Below are 20970 nucleotides of genomic sequence, written 5' to 3'. Positions count from 1 at the left end.
CGTTGGATCTACACTCCACTTCTTCCCTGGTTTAAATAGTTTATGGCGTCAGCACACACTTTCACTAATACGCACACACACTCATGCACGCGCCGTTTATGTGTGAACACAAAGGCTGCTCCTCCCGTGCACGCACACACACACACACGCACACGCCACATGTCCCATTGAGTCACAACTGAGTATAAATACACTTGGCTATGTAATTAGGGTTCCTCATAAAGTCAGAAGGCTGTGGCTGTGGGGGGTTTCTCTTCTCTCTCCCTGTGGTTCAGACCAGGGCTCTGGGTTCGTCGCACCGCCAGGCGGAACCGCCCTGCAGGGAGGAGAGTGGATCACCAGCGGGTGGCAGGGGGAGGAGGAGGAGGAGGTCTGATTCTTCCTCCAGGAGGCCGAGATGTGAGAAAAGACCACACCAGTGTAAGATCACAGACAAGCTACCAGCGCACAGAGCAGGATCAGATCATAGCGTATCCCTGGTGGAAAGCCAGTGAAGGGTTTAATATCTGAAAATACACAAGCACTCCTCTTCACAGTGGCACCGCTGAGTGGGGGATTCCATATCACATTTTTCACAACAACAGTTAGTTTTGGCAAGGAGGGAACAGTGCCTAATTTGGAAACAAAAGGCCTCTGTCTGTCCAGTTCCCTCTCCTTCTTTCTCCCTTTCATGAACCGTGGAGGCGTTCACAAAAAAAAAGAAAAAGAAAAAGGGAGGACAAGCGTGAAGAAAAAAAAACACACCGAGTTGACGAGGAAGAAATGAACAAAAAAGGCGTTGAGTTACAGTTTACATGGAGGACAGACATGAAGAGTTGTGAGAATAGCACCCCTACTACCAGTGACCCACACTATCTGCTGTTTGGCTGAAGCATGCCCGAGCAGGCCGACAGCCACGCATCCATCACCTGCATGAGGGCTTAATGTACATTACCGCAGCATTGCTCCCTTGCCAGACCTGTAACCATTTGATTGCTGACTAAACAGACCGCAACCCGGAGACGACACAGACTCCATACTGGCAATTTTTACATCACAACCTGGCAGGGCAGAAGCTCCTGAAGTCAGGAAATCAAAGGCTGACACGTGCTGCTAATCTCTCAGGAGCGATGCCTCATTGCCTCCTGCCCAGCCCAGTCCGCTCTGATAACAAACACTTCAGTGGAAAAGTAAAAAAGGGTGAGGAGGGAGGGAGGGAGGTAAAGTAGGATAGAGTGGAGCACGGTTGTAACGGGCAGATTAGTTTGGTGATATGTTTTAATCCCCTTAACGCTCATAACACGACCGCAGGCCAAAAGATTAACGCACAGAGTCCTTTTTTTCCACTGCGGCTGCCTCCCAAGACAAAACAAAATTTTTCTCCTCTCCGCTGCGCCTACATATTGTAATACAGAGGTGTAAGATGGAGGAAAAAGCTGAGGCTTGACGGGAAATACACAGGAAAGAGGAAAACGAAGAGGTTCAGACCGCTGAGTGGGCCTTTAGTTGGCGTGTGACAAACAAACCAGGCTGCAGACACAACCATGGCGTGTTTTCTCTAAACACAGGCTGCGGAGATTCAGAGAAAAAAGTGCAGAGAGGGCCAGTGAAGGGCAGGCTGAGGTTGATGCTCACCATGAACCTCCTCAGAATGGACACACTACAGGGCCAAGGGAGAGCCCATTAACGCCTGGAGCCGAAGAGGAGCTAAGAGGAGCATCCTCAGCTCAGAGTGTGAATCCTGTCCCCTACTGGTGAGAGAAACACTGAGTCAACAAGTGGTTGCGCCAACATGAATTATGTGTCATCATACTGTTGCCATAAATAAAAAGAGTGATGCAAACTGAACCACAAAAATATGCTGGATGTACAGCAGTGGTTTCCAGCCTCCCACAGGGCTCACAAGATCAATCTGAAGGGTCAACATATGAGTAAGGAGACAAGAAAGGGTCAAAAATATACATACATTATTTATACAGAAAACATATGAAATACTGCCTTTTGTGCCTGTAAAAATACTAAAATGAAACAATGGTTGAACTGCTCAGGCCTGCATCAGGAATCTTGCAGGAAAAGATTGGGAGAAAGGTCGGGTACCATTTGAGTTTTGGTCAATTTTGTTACCGTAATTTATGAAATATTACGCCTTTTTTTTAAGTTAACAAAGTATGCCAAACTGTTCAATGCATCAGTGTTGCACAAGGAACTTAGTTAGAAAGGTTTTCTAGTTTAAAATCAGGAAATATCAGATCAAAGAATAGGTGAACAAGCCTAAGAAACCAGACATTATATTCAGTTTGCCAAACCTAATATGTTCAGTCTTTCCAAAGTATTGATGTTTGATACGGAGTCCCAGCTGGGACCCACTGGTGCACAGTGATGGAGTCAATCTCTCCGTCTAGACAGACATTATCAGTAATCTGTCAAAAGTGGATTCTAGAAAAAAAAACGTGAAAAAAGGCTGAAGCTGTTTTAAACAGGTTAATTTTAACTTTAATCTCCAGTAAATCCACATGCCACAGAGCCTATAGGCCTGCTTGGCAGCAGTCAGAGTGTCGTTATCACCCAGTGGCCACTAGAGGGCAGCTACAAGCAGCACAGAGACTCAGAGCAGATGGGTGGTGCAGGTCCCAGGGGACACTGGGACACAGGGGACACGGCAGAGTGTGGGGCTCGACATGCAACCACGTACAGCAGCGCCGTTTCTACCGCACTGGCTGGCGGAGTGCAGGGCAATTAAGTGCAATTAGTCGACCTATGAGGCAGTTATCTGTGCTCTTACGTCAGTTACTAATGGATAAGATCGGAGTCGGGGGCTGGAGATCACAGAGGTCACACCTGTCGTGGGCTACAAGGTGGAAACAGTCTGGAGACGAGAGCAGGTGTGAGGGTCAGATCAGTCCACAGCTGAGGGGGCACTGGGTGGTCCGACCCTCTCCCTCCCCAGCCAACTGACCAGGACCGATACAACAACAACAATGCACAGATTACTCCTGCAGACTGGAGGATTAAAGCAGTTAAAGCAGCCCACCTGACCCCGTGTTGCTCTTCAGGAAGCTAACGCATTATACATGCATTCTCTGCATGTGCCTGCTGGTGTGTGTGTGTGTGTGTGTGTGTGTGTGTGTGTGTGTGTGTGTTTGTTACAAGGCAGGCCATGTGAGTGCTGACAGCATGGAAATTAACCTTCATGTCACCCCTACACTCACCAAAATCCTAAATGAAGATAATTATGTGGAATTATTACGTGGAACATGTTCCTATCAGTTCATCTGATGACTGTTTTCTTAATTAATGAACTGTTGCTTTATTCAATAAAATCACTACAATCCAAAGATGTTCAGCTTACTCTTTTGGCATTTTGCTTAAAAAAATGATTTAAATGATAAATCACTTAATAAAATGGTTGTTGATAATTCCCTTTTGATTGACTAATTGATTATTCTACTAATTGTTTCAGCTCTAAATTACTAATAATAATAATCAGCTGATTGTTTACATTTGCTGTTTCCAGCTTCTAGGACTTTTGGACTGTTGGCCAGACAAAACAGAAGACTCTGTAAAAACTCTTTTCAATTTTAAACAAACGTGGAATAATGTTGTCTTAAGCGTTTAACCGTCTGGTCTGTTAAATGTCGAAAAACAGTGAAAACTGCCTGTCACAGAGTCCAAACGTCATGTTTTGAACAACCAACAGGATAACTTTGGAGGACGTGAAACCAGAGAGCGCTGATGAGGATTTCAGAATTGTTGCTGAATGACTTTGTGTCTTGTTTAAAATTCTGACCTAATCTGGCTCAGCTCTAAAAAGAAAGAAAATAAAAAGATATATCAACGATGAAAACAATAAGTCTTAATTTATACATGACCACATATGCAATATATGTTGGCAAAGTGAAATACAAACTGCAGCCAAGAGACAAAAAAAATATAAAAGCTCATTTGGGATTTATAACTCAAAACCGGCTCAGGATTGGGAACCAGGAGTGTGGATCATGCTACATCGGCCCCCAGGGAACGTGGGATACATGAGTCAGCCAGCCAGCAAGCCAAGCATCTACGAAGGCAAAAAAAAAGATAGAGAAGAGAGTGGGAACACAATAGAGGGGGTTAACAGATGTTGGGAAGTGAACACGAGGGGGAGAAAAAACTTAGAGAGAATAAAAAATGAGGGCAGAGAGCAATCCAAAGCAGAGGTTGGAGGGAGCAGATGGTGGAGAGAGAAGAGAGGAGAGGGCGTGGAGCCCGGTGGAGCTAAGACAGCAGAGACACATGCACATATTTACTCAGGAATACACTCTAATTACCTCCCATATACATCTCATCTTCACTGCACCCTCAGCGGCAGGCATACGGACCCTGCGCGCAGTTCACACTCAGCGGAAATCTGGTCATGTGGATGCATTATTAAACGCTATTAAATGTGAACGTTGCATTTGACCTTTTTCTGTTTCATAAAGAGCGAGGATGTCTTCAGTTGAGTCACGAGAGACTCCGCATCGTGCGCGATCAGAGCCGCACGTACGTAGCGCGCGAGAGGCAGCGATACCCACGCAGAGAACCACGGCTGAACATACACCCGTTACGGTTCCCAGCACAGTAGGTGGAGTGATGGTGCTCCACTTTAACCTGATTAGCAGGGGAGCGTCTCTTTATGTGCTGGTCACACTGAGACATTGAGAAGAGAACGTTTTATCCACCTCACATGTTCTTTCCCGCCCAGTATTTCCCACAGTTTGAGCTATTGATAGTTTTGTTTTATGTGTCTGGCTTCTGCCAGGATATCTGCAGGTTTTAACAAGGTAAATTTAAGACCTTTTCAAGACGATTTTTGAATGCCTTTTAAGATATCTCCTTCATACTGGCAAAAAAAGAAAAAAAAACAGTATGAAGGAAAATGGGAAATCTCAGAATTACCTGCCAAGTTAATGAATTTATTCTTTGGTGGTATGAAGTCAGAATAATACTGGGTTATTCTGATTTCTCACGTGACTCTATACTTATTTGAGTTCTTGCAGAAGACACATTGGGCTCCAAATTCTTTATTTTCAGGAGAACTAAATGTGCTGTACTTGAGCCAGATCTTGTTGAACTTGCATTAAGAAGAAAGTAACAGAAACAGCTTTAACTTATAGAAGTAACTATTTCTTCGATGACAGAAAAACTGACTGGGGCTGCGTCCTTTGTGTTAGAGGTTACTGGTGGCATGTTGGTTTTGTTTTGTAGTCTTGTTACAACACAATCAATACAAAACCACACACACACATTTAAAAAGTGAGAATAAAGTCAATGCAACTATAAAATACATAAAAGCCACGTTAACCTCACGATCCAATTTTAAACACCTCCCAAAATTATATGCAAGACGTTTTAAAGCCTAAAGGAGCCTGACTTGTACTTTTGTGGCTGATGCTGATGTTTGATAAAACCTTGAAATATACACAGATACTGTGCAATCTGTAATCAGTCAGTAATAACAGCTGTGACACTGTCTGCATGGATTGGTAAAGTGATCTTCTCCAGTCACTAAGACTCCCTACAGCAAATGCAGCCATACTGTAGGTTGTCAAGCTTCATTTTGACACTTCAACCTTGTCACCCATCACCTCCACGCTCACCAACAAGGTGCTTCTGTTCGAGCCTGAGGAAAAAAAACCCCTACAGGAAGACGAGCTTGACGGCAGAGACATTTACGCTCGTCACGGGCTCAAAATTGGCTTTCACAGCTTACATTTTCAGAGCGTGAAGGTTCAGGTCTTCTCTCACATTGGTGCTGTTGGGATCTTTTGATAAATGTCTAATTTTTTACAACTTAAATCTGGAACTCAGTAGCTAGTCAGTAAACGCTGTTACGAATTTAATTAAAAACAGAGACCTGCAGCAACCAGCGAGCGCCACAAAAATGCGTGAGAGCTCGTAGATCCAACTGATCGTCAGGAATGCCTTGCTCACAACAAATCTGTTCCAGTTTAAGGTGTGATATTGTGCATTCAGTCATATCTGGACAAAACACGGACAGACAACAGTTTTCCTTCTGCCACATCCTGTTGTTCCTGAGCGCTGCGGTTGGGTTTTGTCAGGTAAACACCCAGCTCCGCTTCTTCTCGAGTGGATACATCTGTCTCCTGATGTGTGTATACCATATATACCGTGAGGCTGTAACAACATCAGGGCCAATGACGACATCTGGCAAAGAGCTAACCCTGCTCGTCTTGCACTGTACTCACCCCGTCCCCCTCCTGCTCCTCCACCTCCCCTCTTTGCTGACCACAACCGCTGGGAGCAATCAGAGCGTCACGTCTGAGCTCCGCTGCAATAAGAGCCAACCCCCCGCCTTCCTTTTTTTTCTGCCTCTTCTTCTCTCTTCTCTTTCTTTCCTGGTTGTTTTCAGGAGCAGGCCTCAGCAGCAGAAAACCACAGGGCTCCAGCAGGCCTCTTGACTCTCTCCACCTCCCCTGCCTGTCTATGTCTCAAAGCCCCCCCCTTTTTAGGCCCCCCACCACCACCCACTACAAGCCCAGATGCTTATATTTAGCTCATCTCAGCCTCCATGTAATTAACAGATGAAAATTATGACTTTGAGATTGGAAGATGACGTTGCTGTTCTCCTTGGCTAAAGACAGAGTAGGACCCAAGCGTGCATCTCAGCCAACGGGCCCAAAACCAGGCAGCGGTCCAACATTTGGGGCGTGGTGGAGGCGATGCTGAGCCAGGCTGGGAGGCTAACTGAGCTGGGGGGGCAGAACTGCAGAGTGGAGTCTGAGTGTTTATTAGAGCAAGTGAGATGGCCTGGCTGCCTCCAACAGCCCTGGAGTTTCCATTTGAGGTCATCTGGTTTTTACATTCCTGCAATGCACCACCCGCTCACACCATGCTGAGGAAGTCCTCCATTGCTCTGTCCGCACAGCATCGCACAGTCCAGCAATTCTCAAAGTGGAGTCCAGGAGTGTGGAGGGTGTGGAGAATAGTTTGATTTTGTCAGAAATTAGGGTCTAAATTAGGGTCTCAATTAGGGTCTGGGAATCTGTGGATTATGTCTGGATATTTGAGGATTGGACTCAACCAGTTCTCAAATTTATTTAAAATGTTCAACGCAATTCACTAAGATTTTCTTTGAGACCAACACGAATCATCCCAGTATTTTTTTCCGAACTTCGTGACTCTCTGCAGGCTCACAATTGACCCCTTGAAGTGCTGAACAAGCGGTGCCACTGGGCAAAAGACACTCACACAACAAGATCGATTACCGCATGGGTTTTGAGCCTGACAAATCAAATCTACCCTCCTGTAAAATCAACATTTTCTCTCCTAAGCACAAAGCAAAGCTGACCACATGCAAAGGTGAAGCAAAACTTCCAACGCACGTACTGTTTTCTCACATGGTACGCACTGAAAAAACCCGGCGATCCACAGATTAAATCCAGAAGGTTGCTGACCTTTGCACCCGTCCTCGCTTCCTTGTGGCACAGAGATGGTACAGAGATACCGCGTGAGATGTTTTGAATACAGGAGGATCAGCCCAGGCTATCGTTTCATCTGCCTTCCTGTTGACACAATGCAGACTGAAAAACTGTAGAGATGCTGCTGGTGTCTGTGTGTTGTCCCTGTTTTTCTGGCTGATCCCAGAGGCGCTGCCCTTTGTATGTTAAAATGAAGACGAGATCCATATGCCAAACTGACACTGATGCTGATTCTGAGTCTTTAGCCTCTGTCACTCTGTATCAGTGGCCTTTTAATGAAGAGACTGAGAGTCTGAGATTGTTGACCCTGCAGAAATAAACTGTCCTCTGTGGTTTTCATGACTTGTTTCACCTCCAGAAAAAAAAAAGAGGTCAGACCTAAAGGGATGATGGGTCTCACTTGTCTCCCTGTTTCGGCTGCTCAGTGGGAGGACAGCAAAAGGACTGCACTACACACACATATGTTCTCAGTCTGTTATTCAGACTGGCACTGCTTAGAGCAAACTGGAACGCTAACAGAAACATAGTCTCCTTTTAAGTTTTCATTCTGTAAACTGAGCGGGCAGAGAAGAAAGAGGTGGATGTACAAGGATCGTACAGACACAAATACCTCTGTACCGGTTTCAGGATGACATTCAGTTCAGAGAATGTGACTCAAAATGAAAATGTCCCATCGCTGCACATCGAGACACATCTTGAAAAAAAAAAAAATGAAGGCAACAACAGCAGCTGAAAACAGGAGTATCCTGAAAGGAGATGACCAAAGAAGGTAACGGAGACTCAGACAGCAATTGCTTAAAGTCACAGGGAAATGAGAGAAGACGAAAGCTGGAATCTGGGAGATGTTAGGGTATAAAAAAAGGAAAACTACCCCGCTGGCATTGACACACACACACACAGGAAGCTGTAAGTGAGAACACAAACGGTGAGTTTACATCTTGATAGCTCACATCTAAGCAAGCAAACCCATGAAATAGAAAGATCTCCTACCTGTTTAGCTCAAATTAACCACATCAGCAATTGTGTAAGATATACCCTTACATCAACAGGAATACTGTGGAGTACATGACGCTTCACCTCTCACACAGACTAACTCCTGATGCTGAGCGATGCAAACTGATCTGAAGCAAACCATCACAGCAACCGATACTGGCTGAAGCCGGAGTATCAAAACTACCTTATCCAGGCCGGTTTCATTGTTGTCAGCAGCATTCACATGCACAAATCAGACAAAAGAAAGCCAGGATTTATCTCCTGAAGTATTTCTTAGTTCTTTACTGTAGTTTGTAGAACATGAAGTTGTTTGAATGGAACTGTTGCTACTGCACTGCTTGGAGCTGCTGGAGATTAATCAATGAATTCAAAATTTTCTTTGTCAAAATTCCAGCTTCTTAAATGTGAATATTTTTTAGTTTCTTCACTCCTCTATGACAGCCAACTGAATATCTTTGGGCTGTGGACAAAACAAGACATCTGAGGATGTCATCTTTCATAGACAAAACAACTAATCGATTAATCAAGATTACAGAAACTTTCACTAGTTGCAGCCCTGCTTGTACTTAACACTAACAACAATCCAACTACCTCCTCATGTCCGCCATGCTTGTTCAGCTTGCTCTGCAGGAGAAATTTCTTTGGCTGAACATGGCTGAAGGGCGTGAAATGACAAAAGATTTTGATTTAACAAACAAGATATAAAAATCAATCAATCAAATTTAGAGGTTCTGGTTGGCAGGACAAGACTATCTGTTTCCTCCTGCTTCAAGTCCTTATGCTAAGCTAAGCTAACCGCATGTTGCATCTCGAAAAAGAAATAGATTTGTAACCTTATAACTGAAAAGGTCAAACTATAGCTTCAAAAATACCACATTTGTACAATTATGTAGAGGGATGACATTTTGGGCCATTGGTGCACACAAACTCCCCCTAAAACACACCAGTATTATCCTGTGACAGAATCTCAGAGAGCATGTAAACAGAGCCGGTGTTGTGCCGGACCAGCAGGCATCAGGAAAACCACAGCACTCTATCTCTTCCCAGCATCCACAGCTCCTCATTAGTTTCCCGATAATCTCTGTCTTGTGATTTTGCTAGACTGTCAAAACAAGCCCCCCCCCACCAACACACACACACACACACACACACACACACACACACACACACTCGGAGACTGCTTACAAATAGTAAGAAGGACACGACTGCAGCACTGGTGCCTGGGTTATTTAGACCGTAGAGACAGAGGTCACTGAGTCAACTCACTAACCTCTCTGAAACGACAGTAATTCACTGTACAGCTCAGTTACACACAGTGAGTAAACATCACCACACTGTTGAGCAGCCAGAGCTATTCTTCTTTCGCTCAGTGACTTCCTGTCCGAGCAACAAAAGCAGAACGTGCAGTTAAGACCACTGAAGAAAGCAGTGCTTACACACCGGGGTGAGTACATTGTGAGTCGCAATATTTATCATAACAGGAGCATAAAGAAAAAAATGAAATTACAATGAAGTACATTTCTTAAGTTTTCTACAATAAGTTCTCACTCCCAAATATGCAATGTTCAGTTAGACTTTCAAAATAAAGCTCGCTGACAAACATTTATACCTCAGCATGACTTGGTTAGGTTCAGGAAAATATCAAGTAAGTACGTTAATTAAGTCATTTCAAATCACGTCACTTACATTAAAAATGTGCTCACCCACAGGTCTCGAGTTCTGGTCTTCTGGGGAAAAGTCCAACATCCAACAACTCCGACAACCTCCTGACTATTCTTGCTTTTTATACTACAACACTAGAGTGTGATATAAGCTCAAAGCCACTGACCAGGCTGCCGTATTTGACTCACTGGGGAGTGAAAACAGGCTGTCAGTTTTTGCAAATGCAAAATACAGCATGAAACATATTATACTTGTAGTATACTTTTTCTCCCGAGGAAACTTTGCCTTTAAAAGGGCAGCCCACTGATTTTATCATAAGGATCACTTTACTCACGGCAAGGAGCGTTCAGCCTGTAAAAACAGTCGGATAATGTATTCTGAGGTTTGCCAGGAGAAAATAACATCACCAGGGCTTTTACAGTTGGGGCTTACAACCTTTATAAGAGAAAGTCTGTGTTTCGACACTGTGAAGTTTAAAAGATATTGATATTCATCAGGCACTGAGTGGCATTATGGGAAATGTAGGCTCCATTATGTTTGGAAGTTAACTCAAACTAGGGGCTAATTTTTGCATCAAACACTTGATGATCGGTCAGGCATGTAATTTCTACTTTACTTCATATCATCCCCCAGTTGTACAACCAAGAACAGCCGAGAACAGCGTGTAAGCGAACACACTCCCTTGTACTTGTAGTTTATGAACACAGTGTGAAGTTTGGCTGCTTTTCTGCAGGTTATGTATGAAGAGAGGATCTGTTTTCTGTTTGCTCGTCCTTACTCTCCATTGCTTCATTATGTTTGGGTTGTCACACTGGCATCATTCTCCCCCCATGACTCATCAGGACTCACTCTATTTTGTTATCTTCTGCCCTCCTTTTTCCATCTTACCCCCTCCTTCTCCACCTCTCTCACATTCCAGTGCAATCCCTGCTGTTTGTGAAAAAGCCTCCACAGCTGATTGGAGCGAGACACAGAGGACCATTCAGCTTTCGGCAAGCACACTCGTTCTTATCATCGGTGCAAAACAAAACATGTAAACACGACAAGAATGCGATGCGAAAATGTTCTCATTTGATATCGTAACGTGAGAAAGACAAAACAAGAGAGCCAGGACCCGCTCAGCTGAATGGAGATCAGCTAAACAGCAGCCCCTGTTTAACCCCTGTGCCCCGTGTTGCACACAGTGACAGGGGTTCCCTCCTGCCTCTTTAAGCTCTATATGGGGGGCCAAGTGTGTGGCGAGGGGGGCCCCTAACCTCTGAACCTTGACCCCGATTCAAACCCGGCCTTGCTGCCTTCGGGTCGATCCCGCAGACAGATACAGGCGGAGTCAGGTCTGCGTTTCAGAACAAGACCTGACCTGTTCTCCATTCCTCTCATATGGTGAGCATCTCATCAACGCGATGCCCCTCGTGCACAGCACTGTAAGACAGCCTCATATTTTGCTGCACAGAAACAACACACTGACAGGAACACATCCACGTAGGCACAAATACAAAGAGGCACTGACGCAGGCCAGACCATCTACAGGCTGAATCTAATTAGCTCTCAGTCTGTTTCTGAGAGAGGCTTTGTTTCACACCAAACCTCTCAGAGCCTGCGAGTCAGACGTCAAATGAAACACATCCAGCTGAAACTGAAGAAAAGTGCTTCCTGCACAAGGAGAAGATGTCCAGGTATAAGATGTGGCACTTTTCTGGACAGGTAAACTGGCAAGATAATCATGATGAGAGACAGAGAAATAACAACATGCGAAGGTTTAGAGGCAAAAAATAAAATCCAGCCACCAGCCGCCGCCGCCTCAGTTTTTGTGCCACACCAATCTTTGGCCTCATCTTACTTTACATAAAAATCAGGTCAGTGCACAGTAACAGCAGATACGGTATGGTATCAGTAGAGAAAAGGCTGAATCGGGGCATTTTCCTTCAGATAAAAATCAATCCTCCTGTGCTTCTCTCAGATAAGAACACTGGGAAACATCCTCCTCCATTCGCATACCATAAACCTTCAACCAACCACGTCTTTGTGCACTTCTAGAAACTTAATGTAATCCAATCATGTGCACATTCCCTGCAACCTAAACAAAACTAAATGACCTCTTCAACTAAGCAACACACTGGTGGATCAGTCAGCCGAGCTTTGTTCAAACCCACAGAACGCTATTCTAAACAAATACAGCAGGCTACTTTTCAGAAAATAGGTAAAAACATAAATAAATAAATATAGATGCAGATGGATGAATGAATGGAATCTTGCATCTTTTTTCCAACTTTAAAGAGACATGAAAAGAAACAAAAGGGGGAAACTGTTCAGTACGAAATGCAACACATACCTGAACTCTTAAATATGTAATTACTCATTACATTAATACTCCCAGAACCATGATAAGTCACATTCACAGAACTCTGCAATAATTTAAATGTACGAACAAATGTATGAACTGAATCACTTTTAGTCAGTTTTGACTCTTGCAGAGACAAAGACCAACTGACTGACTAACAGGAGATCAATAAAGAGCCATTAGCAACAGAAACACGCCTGCTCTGCAGAGCTGCACTACAGCAGCCCCCCCCCCACCACAGAAAACAAGGTCAATGATGACTGATGTCCTTCGCCCACCTAAACACTCGCTGCACGGTATTTGTACAGCATCAAGGACTTCCTCATGCAAACATAAGGGCAGGAGGGTAGATGAGAACAGAGCCAGACTTTTGGCATTAACTTCAAAACAGAAGGCATCTGAATTCAGCATGTGTGTGTGTGTGTGTGTGTGTGTGTGTGTGTGTGACAGACCATGTTTCATGCACCTGCGCACAGATTATGAGTAGTTTGTGTGTAACTCTGACCCTTTAAGTGTGATGTAAACATGCCGGAGTGCCTATATTTGCAAACACCTGTGTTCAACAGTGTGTGTGTGTGTGATTAAAGTGTGTCGACATACACACTCTCCAGGTTAATCATTGTGGATGTGAGGTGTGAGCAGCGGTGCAGCTGTCGTCTCCGGGCCCGCAGCTGAGGAATGCGGCTTGGGTGACGGTGTCGAAATGGGAGGGTGGAGGTGTTAAGGTGTGAGAGACGTTTTAATGGCGTTAACGGACTGATGCGGGGTACTCTGTAACACACACACTTTACTGTCACACTCTCTGTGCTCGACTGACACAATGCAAGACAGTATGTGGTCTGAATACCAGGCATGTTTCGGGTATGTAGCACATTCAGCCTGGAGAAATGAAAACACCACTTGTGCTGTTTGTATTTTCAGGTTAGCAGACAGTCCCAACCCACAATGCAATGCGCAACAGAAGTGAAGAAATGGCTTACGCCAGGCTAGAAAAGGAGTGAAAGAAGTGGAAAAATGACAGCAGGCAGGGACGGGATAGTTTTTGTGACAAAAAGTTTTCCCGTTTCAAATTCGGCAAAAATGCTTCATATTTGCAGCAACTGTTGCTGACTTGTGCATCACTTCCTGTTAAAACGGTACATTACTGTAATGTCTTACACACCGAATCAGAAACAAACTGCTATACAGTGTATCATGAAGAGATGTACAAAGTTCATGTGCATTTATAATGCAAGTATCCTGCAGTGGTTCCCAAAGTTATCAGCGTTTGACCCTTCAAACAAATGCTTGCAAACCCTCAGGTCGCGTATGTGAAATGTGACTGAGATTGTTCACTTTTTCATTGCAAATTCACTAATTCTCAAGTAATAAACAAAATTAAAGAAAAGTTTTAAGTTTTTGCTTGTGTTATTTTCAGTGTTTCTGTCCTGTCATCTCACAGTTACTCGGATTAACTTCCTGTCCCTCAGGTTAGACACAGCAAGAAGATGGATTTAAAAAAAAGAGAGAAAATTATATAAATTCCAAGCATTTCAGTATTGCCTGTTATTCACCTACAACGTGGTGAACCCATCTGCTAATGATCACTGAAATGCTTTCCTCTGCAGCATCATACAGCTGTTCTCAGTTAACGTTGCCTTGACCGGGAGCTGATCCTGGACCTGCTAAGCAAATCGTCCTCTGGGGTGTGAGGTTTGCAACCTCTCTGAGGTGTTTGCTATGTAATCAGCTGGATCAGCGGGACAGTTTGTGGATGAGCCAAAAGCCTCTGGTTGAAGCTTGGGTCTTTACTGTTGCAAACGATCCTGAGGAAGCTATTAGCGGGCCTCTGGGGCTGGACGTGAGTGTAAAGACAGTTCTCAGATCAGGAGAAAGAGCAGGGCTAAAAAGGTCAAGGATCTACAAAAAAATACTCTGACATCAAGTCGTGTCTGGACACAATCACTCAGGAGAGTGCGGGATAATGCTGCAGTGTATCAGACAACAAACCGGTTCACGTGCCGCAGGGACGAAAGAGGGGCTTTAATATCGACCAGCTAGGCTCAAGACTTTCATGAAAGCCTTCTCATGTTTCCCATCATCAATTTGCTCCAGCATCACGTGGCACAATGCAGCATTAGCTGCTCCTCCTGCCCTCTGCCCCACCCTGCTGTCCACTGCTACATGAGAGCGGCCCTGCTAACAACGTTAAACTCGTCCCACTGGACGCCATCGTAACTGCTCTCATCAAACGAACACTCTCATCCCTTCCTCTCCGATTTACTTTGCATCTCATTCTGACAAATTAAACATTTAATCGTGTTTCAGCGTGATTTTGCATCTCACTGTTGGACTTTATCAGCTCCATCTCATCAACGGATTACAGTTCAATCGCAGGGAAGAGAACAATGGAAAAGACATGCAGACTAATGTACAATAAAACAGTCAAGATGAAGATGAGTTCATCTCCAAAGACGAGTGAGATAACACGCAGCGAGAGGCCTGACTAAATATGAGCTGGGTGTTGGCTGAGACACACAGGGTCAAAGGTCAAGTATGAAACAGGTCAGGGTTGCAGTCGGCATACAAGCTTGTGAGTAACATGAGTCCTGCAGTAAAGAAGGAGTCACACTGGAGGATATCAAACGCCTTAAATGTCCTATTATGAGTTCTTGTTCCTTAAGCCAACAGTTTTGCGGGCACATGCACAGCAGTTGTTACACGTTCACTACAAAGTGTTTTACTGCAACGCCAAACGTAACGAGTGTCAAATTAAAAAGATAAAAGAGAACTGTTTGAAGGAGCGTCCACAGCTCTGTTATAGCGAGCAGAGGCTCAATTAAAGCGCAACCACAGAGGAGGAAACGTTATTCTCTGCTGGAGGGGATAAACTCGACCATGACATATAAAAAGAAAAAAATAAATAAATAAAAGGAGGCAAAGGTAGGCTAAGGAAGCTCACACAAACACTACAGAAGATTCATTTAACAAAAGACCAAAGCAAACATCTCAGCAACTCTGACACAACCACATCATACACGCAGACCGGAGACTCTCTGAGGTTAAATCAAAGCAGATACACACACACACACACACACACACACACCGAGTCACAAGCCGGGTTACCAAACCATATGCCTCCTCCAACCAACAAGCAGACCACCACCCAGAGTGACATATCATACCTCATGACTTCATTCTGACACATCAGTGCTTATATGAACACATTCCTGGAGTCAGACCAGCTGGAAAAACGTCCATTTAACAAAGACTTTAGTGAAAATCACCAAAAAAAATGTAAAAAAAATGTAAGAAAAGTACACGCTGTTCACTTTAAGGAAGAATAAATTTCAGAACAAGAGCAGCTGTTAAGGACTGGTCCCATCTTTATGCCATAAACGCATCAAACTGTTGCTGCATGATTCAGTCATGAATGAGAGCAAAGCTTTCTTATTACCGGTGGTTGTGAAGTCTTGTGATGCTCATTCAGTCGAGGTCACACTACTCCCATCTTTTAATTTCTTCAGTTTCACATCACCACTTAGGTAGCAGTAGCCTATCTGATGAGTTTCATAGTGTGAAACAAGCAAACTTCCAGGTTAAAGCGAGCCAATTACCTAACTGATTTGTCTTAATAACAATAATAATAAAGCAATTCCAGCTCGGGACGTCCCGTCTCGACTGACAGCCTCCCCATGCAGCGAGAAGTGGACAAAAGGACTGAGACAACCCGGGCGTTAAAAGTGACTGAATCAGATTCTGTCGCCCACAACAGTGGACATAAGCAACAGAAAAAAAATCTGTGATCAAACACTCGGTTTCTGTACAGTATATCGATGTGTGTGTGTGTGTGTGTGTGTGTACACAGTGGCTATGTAAACTGGTGTTAATCCTCTTAGGAAATCACGCTCTCTGACCAGCCCCAACGGCGCTGCACTTCAGCCTGTCCAAACACAATAACGTCCAGGTATCGCTATAATGATCAATAAGCAGCTCCGGCACTTACGTGGTTCTCAGTGTAGGGTGGTATTCCAACAAGGCAAAAGGCAACTCCATTCATTGGACAGCAGAAACTGTTTGGCCGCAAACGAGGAGAGGCTGATTTGTTGCTGCACTGGCGGCAACGGAGGCAGACGGCGAGTAGCAAAACTCCGCTCAAACTCAAACTTATATGTTCAACACTTATTTCCTTCCTTTCCAAAAGAAAAAAAAGCCCACTCTGTTCCCGTCCTTTTGGGTTCGTTCAGTGCACTCCCTCCTCCTCCTCCTTCTCCTCCCCCTCCTCCCCCTCTTCTTCTTCTTCTTCTTCTTCCGCCAGACCGCATCAGTTGTACATAACTAAATCCCTCTGCGCGCGAGCCTCTGCCTGGAAACTGACTGCGGCAGGCAGCGTCAAAACACACGGAGGGCACACCGGAAGTGTGGAGACTCTGCCTTCAAAGTAAAACTAAACAGAAGGAAGCGGTCTAAATGTAAACAAAAGCGCTGAAGTTTTGTGCGATTACTCACGGCTCAGTGTGGATGAAGTTAACATTTCTGGAAACTGTAGATAAACACATAATGGAAAATTTGTCTTACGTGGGTTTTGCTGGATGTCCACACTTGTAGAAATAAAACACTGAAATGTTGGTATTATATTTTATCAGTGTAGTTTTGGCTAAATATTAAGCGTTTAATGTGGGAAACGTATTTTAATTCACTAAAAATGTGTTCCTCATCTCAACTAATTTTCATGCCGGAAATACTACTTTTGTATTGTGTTTAACTTGACAATGTAGGAACTGAAGGGAGTCAAACTAGAGAGGGGTGCGTTGGGAAAATCTGTGCGCGCCGCCCTGCAAACCAACAGCATGCGGGCTCCCTCTGGCTGTGCCAAAATATTTTGTGTATGCAGGATGGGAGGGGTGACTGATGCCAGCAAGAGAGAAAGTAAAAGTGAAGGTTATAAAAGAGCATTGGTGATGCTATGAGTACACCGTGGAAATAAATATACAAATTAACCAGCAAATATGTCACCCGACTGATGTCAAGTATTTATATCTTTTAATAAAGTAAGACTATCACCATTGCAGTGTTCAAATTGTAGAAGTTCTGCGATCAAAAGTAACATTAGAATTATCAGTAAAATTTACAAATTTGTAGTTAAATGAAGCACCTTTGTAAATGTACTAAGACACATCCAAACATTTTGATCTCATATGACCTAACATGACTAAGCTGTATTTAGAGCAGCTTATTTTGGGCAACCAACACCCTAAAAGCCAAAAATCTTTACTTTACTTTTATATACTGAAAATAACAGCAAATATTCACATTTGAGACAACGAACTGTGAATTTCTGTCGTTTTTAAATGACTTCAATTAACGTATCATCAAAATTGATCCATCAATCACTGCCTCATAATTATGGTGTACTGTTAAAGTGGTAAACCACAGGCTTGTGAAATGGGAGGCATCAGACAAAATTCCAGGTGCACACAAGAATCTCACAGCCAAATCATAAATCGCTGCCACCAAACAAAAGGCCCTCCAGGTAACCTGAGCGTGTGTTTCATGATAAACAGATGGACAGATCAGAAAAGGGCTAAACTTAGACTGAAACCTATCGGGAGATGCCAGAATTCCTTCCACACTCAGACAGAACAGACAATAGTTCATACATTCTCGGAAAACAGACGTTAACAGACGTGTATTTTTAGCCACTTTGGCCATTGATGAATACTGTCCGTGTGAACTACCAGACGTACAGTAAAGAAAGAGGAAGCTTACTCAGCAGTCGAACGGGAACTGCTGCCAAGAAGTTATCCTTCATCGCACTTACATGTGCCCAACGGTGGCTGTGGCAGCATGTGCAGTAGGTGCAAACACTTAGCTTTAGCCCAGATGAAGGAGAAAAAAAAGCGATAACAAATGAAAAGAAGATAAAAATGTGGAGACATGATGCTGGCGCAAAGCTGGGGGCCCATGTGGCTACTATTACTCTGAGGGGTGTGAGCATCAGAGACCCACTTCAAAAGCCTATGAGGATACAGAGCGCAGGCATAGTGAGGGGAAAAAGCAGCTTACGGGGGGATTCCCACGCCAAGAACTGCAGCTGCCAACTCAGCCTTCATCTCAACATGTCTCCTGTGTCTGCTCACTCTCCAACTTCTGCCTCTGACCCGCTCTGAGACACATAATACACCAGCCAAAGGCTTACAGAGGACACTCTCCTCAAGTCCCAGTCATGACCTTCACTCATCTCCCTCTTGAGATGGATAATTACCATATGTGACCCAAATCCCCACTCCAGGTTACTCATATAGTGCAGCCAAGGTAATTTCTGTGAATACATGGCTGGTTGGAGATCCACCTTGGAAGAGCGGGAGCCTACAGGGACTTAGCAGCAGTGTCCTGGTCTTAAGGTGGGAGAGCAGAGCAGATGGTCTCTGAGAACAAGAAGGGTCGACAGCGGGCAATATGGAGCTTGTTTTTTCTTTTTTTTGGGGGGGGGGTCAAAGAGAGTAAGGGCTGTCAGGGCTGGACTTTTTCTATCTTTTAGGACCTCCAATCTGGATCTATCTCTGCAGGGTTTCGGTCTCCTCCTGCAGTCCATGTGTTTTCTATTCCAGCAGACGAGGGGATAAATCAGCCTGTGGCCTGACACTGTTCTGTGAGAGGAATGATCCGATGTTAGTGAACCCCTCCTGTGTGGGGTTTGTCCACGTCTTTTCCCAGATTGCATGCAGATACACACTCACGCTACACATCAATTTGCCTGTCAGGCCAACAAAATGGGCTTTCTATTATTGATGGCTGCTGGGTGCAGAGAGAAGGGGGAAGATTTGTGTGTCTGAGGTGTCATATTTCATGTCTGAGCAGGTGGGTCAAGTGTACTTTAAAATGCTGATTTTGAAACACAGGAAAGAGCTGTAACCGTATCCATATCTAGCCGAAAGAAGCGGTTTCTAAGTCACACGCTTCACGTGATGTCTAAGGACTCCCTGGTACTGTGTCTCTGGGTCGGTCTTAGTCACTGACACACAGCCTCAGGCACCGGGTATGTCCCTGTCATTGACTGAATAAGCCCCAATCTGATGGTGATGCAAGGAGACACGCCCCGATCTCTTTCCCTCCAGGGCCGGATGGGGACGAGCAGGGAGCATCCAGAGACTGCAAGAGGCCTCCCCACGGCCATTACATAATCACACCGCCTGACGCCTTGTAGAACAAACCCATAAACAGCCATCATCCTATTTACTCGCTTGACCGAGCCAGCTCCCACCTCCCTCCTCCAGCTTGGCTTGGCCTGCCTGGACTGAGCGAGATTCCCACTCGGCTGCTGAGACTGTGGAGGCGAGGGAGCGACGGAGGGAGTGGTGGGGTGCATCCCCTGCCATCCTTCATACCATTCTAGGCCACTACACAGAGCGTGTGCACTGGTGTGCTACAAGTAATCGTGGTCACTCCTTTTGTCCAACTTCTGCCCCCCTCCAAGGCTTCTTGCCCCTCATTCTTTCATATCTCCTCTGTTTCACTGCGCTCGCCTGAAGTTACTGGGTCCATCCTCTCAGGAAGTGTCCGTCACCCTCCTCTGCACACACATACTTTCAGTCTGAGGGGTGCGGAGATGCCAGATCTTTTCAACATCATTTACATTAAGCCTCAACAGAGTGCGTAACACTCCACCATCCCTCTGCTTCATACAGTTGCATTTAATGAAGGTGCTTGGATCGCTTTCCTACTGCTAAGAGCCAAAAAGACACAAGTCCTGCCACGCTATCCGCTGCTGTCTCACTCGCTGTTGATCTCATATAGAGAGCATCTTTCTTTCTGTCCACATCTCAGATGTAATGAGAAGCTGATGAGATAAAATGAACTGTGTCCACTGAGTGCTGCGAGCAGCCAGCCGGCATCGGGAACCAGAGAGATGTGGCCTCTGAGCTTACAGGACAATCTGCAAGCGCTGCATGTTCACATATGTTCGAGCTTATGAAGTAACGTTCAGCTGCTTATTGCTAAGCATGTATGAACACACATGTGAGCGTGCGATTGAGACATGGCTGTCAGCGATGAGTGACGAGAGGTTTGGATATTTATGCACATGCGAATGAGATGCAGCTATGTGAGCGAGTGTGCTGTAAGCCTCGCACTCTTTGGCTGCCTGTTGACACAGAGGCTCCTGTGGCACTCCTTTGAAGGGGGTTGCGGGAAGGTTGAGGGCGGGAGGAAGGGAAGGACGAGGAGGAGGGGGTTTGGCCACCCCGGCCTGCATGGAGCCGTAAATTCTCCCCTCTCTTTGTGACAGGAGGAGTCCTCCTCTTTGTCTGGCCGGACAACTGGCACAAGAGGAGCAGCTGACCGGTCACTCACTGCAGACAGGCTGTGAAACTGTACTGCACAGGCATATTGAATGGAGGTGTTTAAATATTCACATAAATTATTGAAGACCTGAGTCCGAACTACAGGCCCATCATACATCTGTTCCAATCGTTCTATACCTGAATCAATGAGAGGCGAGAACTGGGGTGTTTTCATGACTAGAATCATTTTTCAGATATTCAGATATTTTCACTG

At 44.8% G+C, this 20970-nt stretch overlaps 1 protein-coding gene across 4 annotated transcripts in view; it reads right to left on the bottom strand.

The window, feature by feature from the left end:
* Positions 1-20970, bottom strand: part of arhgap23a (Rho GTPase activating protein 23a) — a 64482-nt gene that overhangs the window by 33379 nt on the left and 10133 nt on the right. The window contains exon 1 of one of the 4 annotated variants that reach the window (XM_046414253.1): positions 16421-16686. The exons of 2 other annotated variants lie outside the window; for them this stretch is intronic. In XM_046414253.1, coding sequence (XP_046270209.1) covers positions 16421-16474 — 54 coding nt within the window. In that variant the 5' untranslated portion in view covers positions 16475-16686. Of the gene's footprint in view, positions 1-1614; positions 1638-16420; positions 16687-20970 lie in introns of those variants that run through there. One more of the 4 variants, XM_046414256.1, reaches the window with a different exon arrangement.

This window comes from Scatophagus argus, chromosome 16, assembly GCF_020382885.2.
Source record: "Scatophagus argus isolate fScaArg1 chromosome 16, fScaArg1.pri, whole genome shotgun sequence".
NCBI lineage: Eukaryota > Metazoa > Chordata > Actinopteri > Scatophagidae > Scatophagus > Scatophagus argus.
Note: the sequence above shows the minus strand (reverse complement) of the source record. Positions and strands in the feature narration are given on the sequence as shown.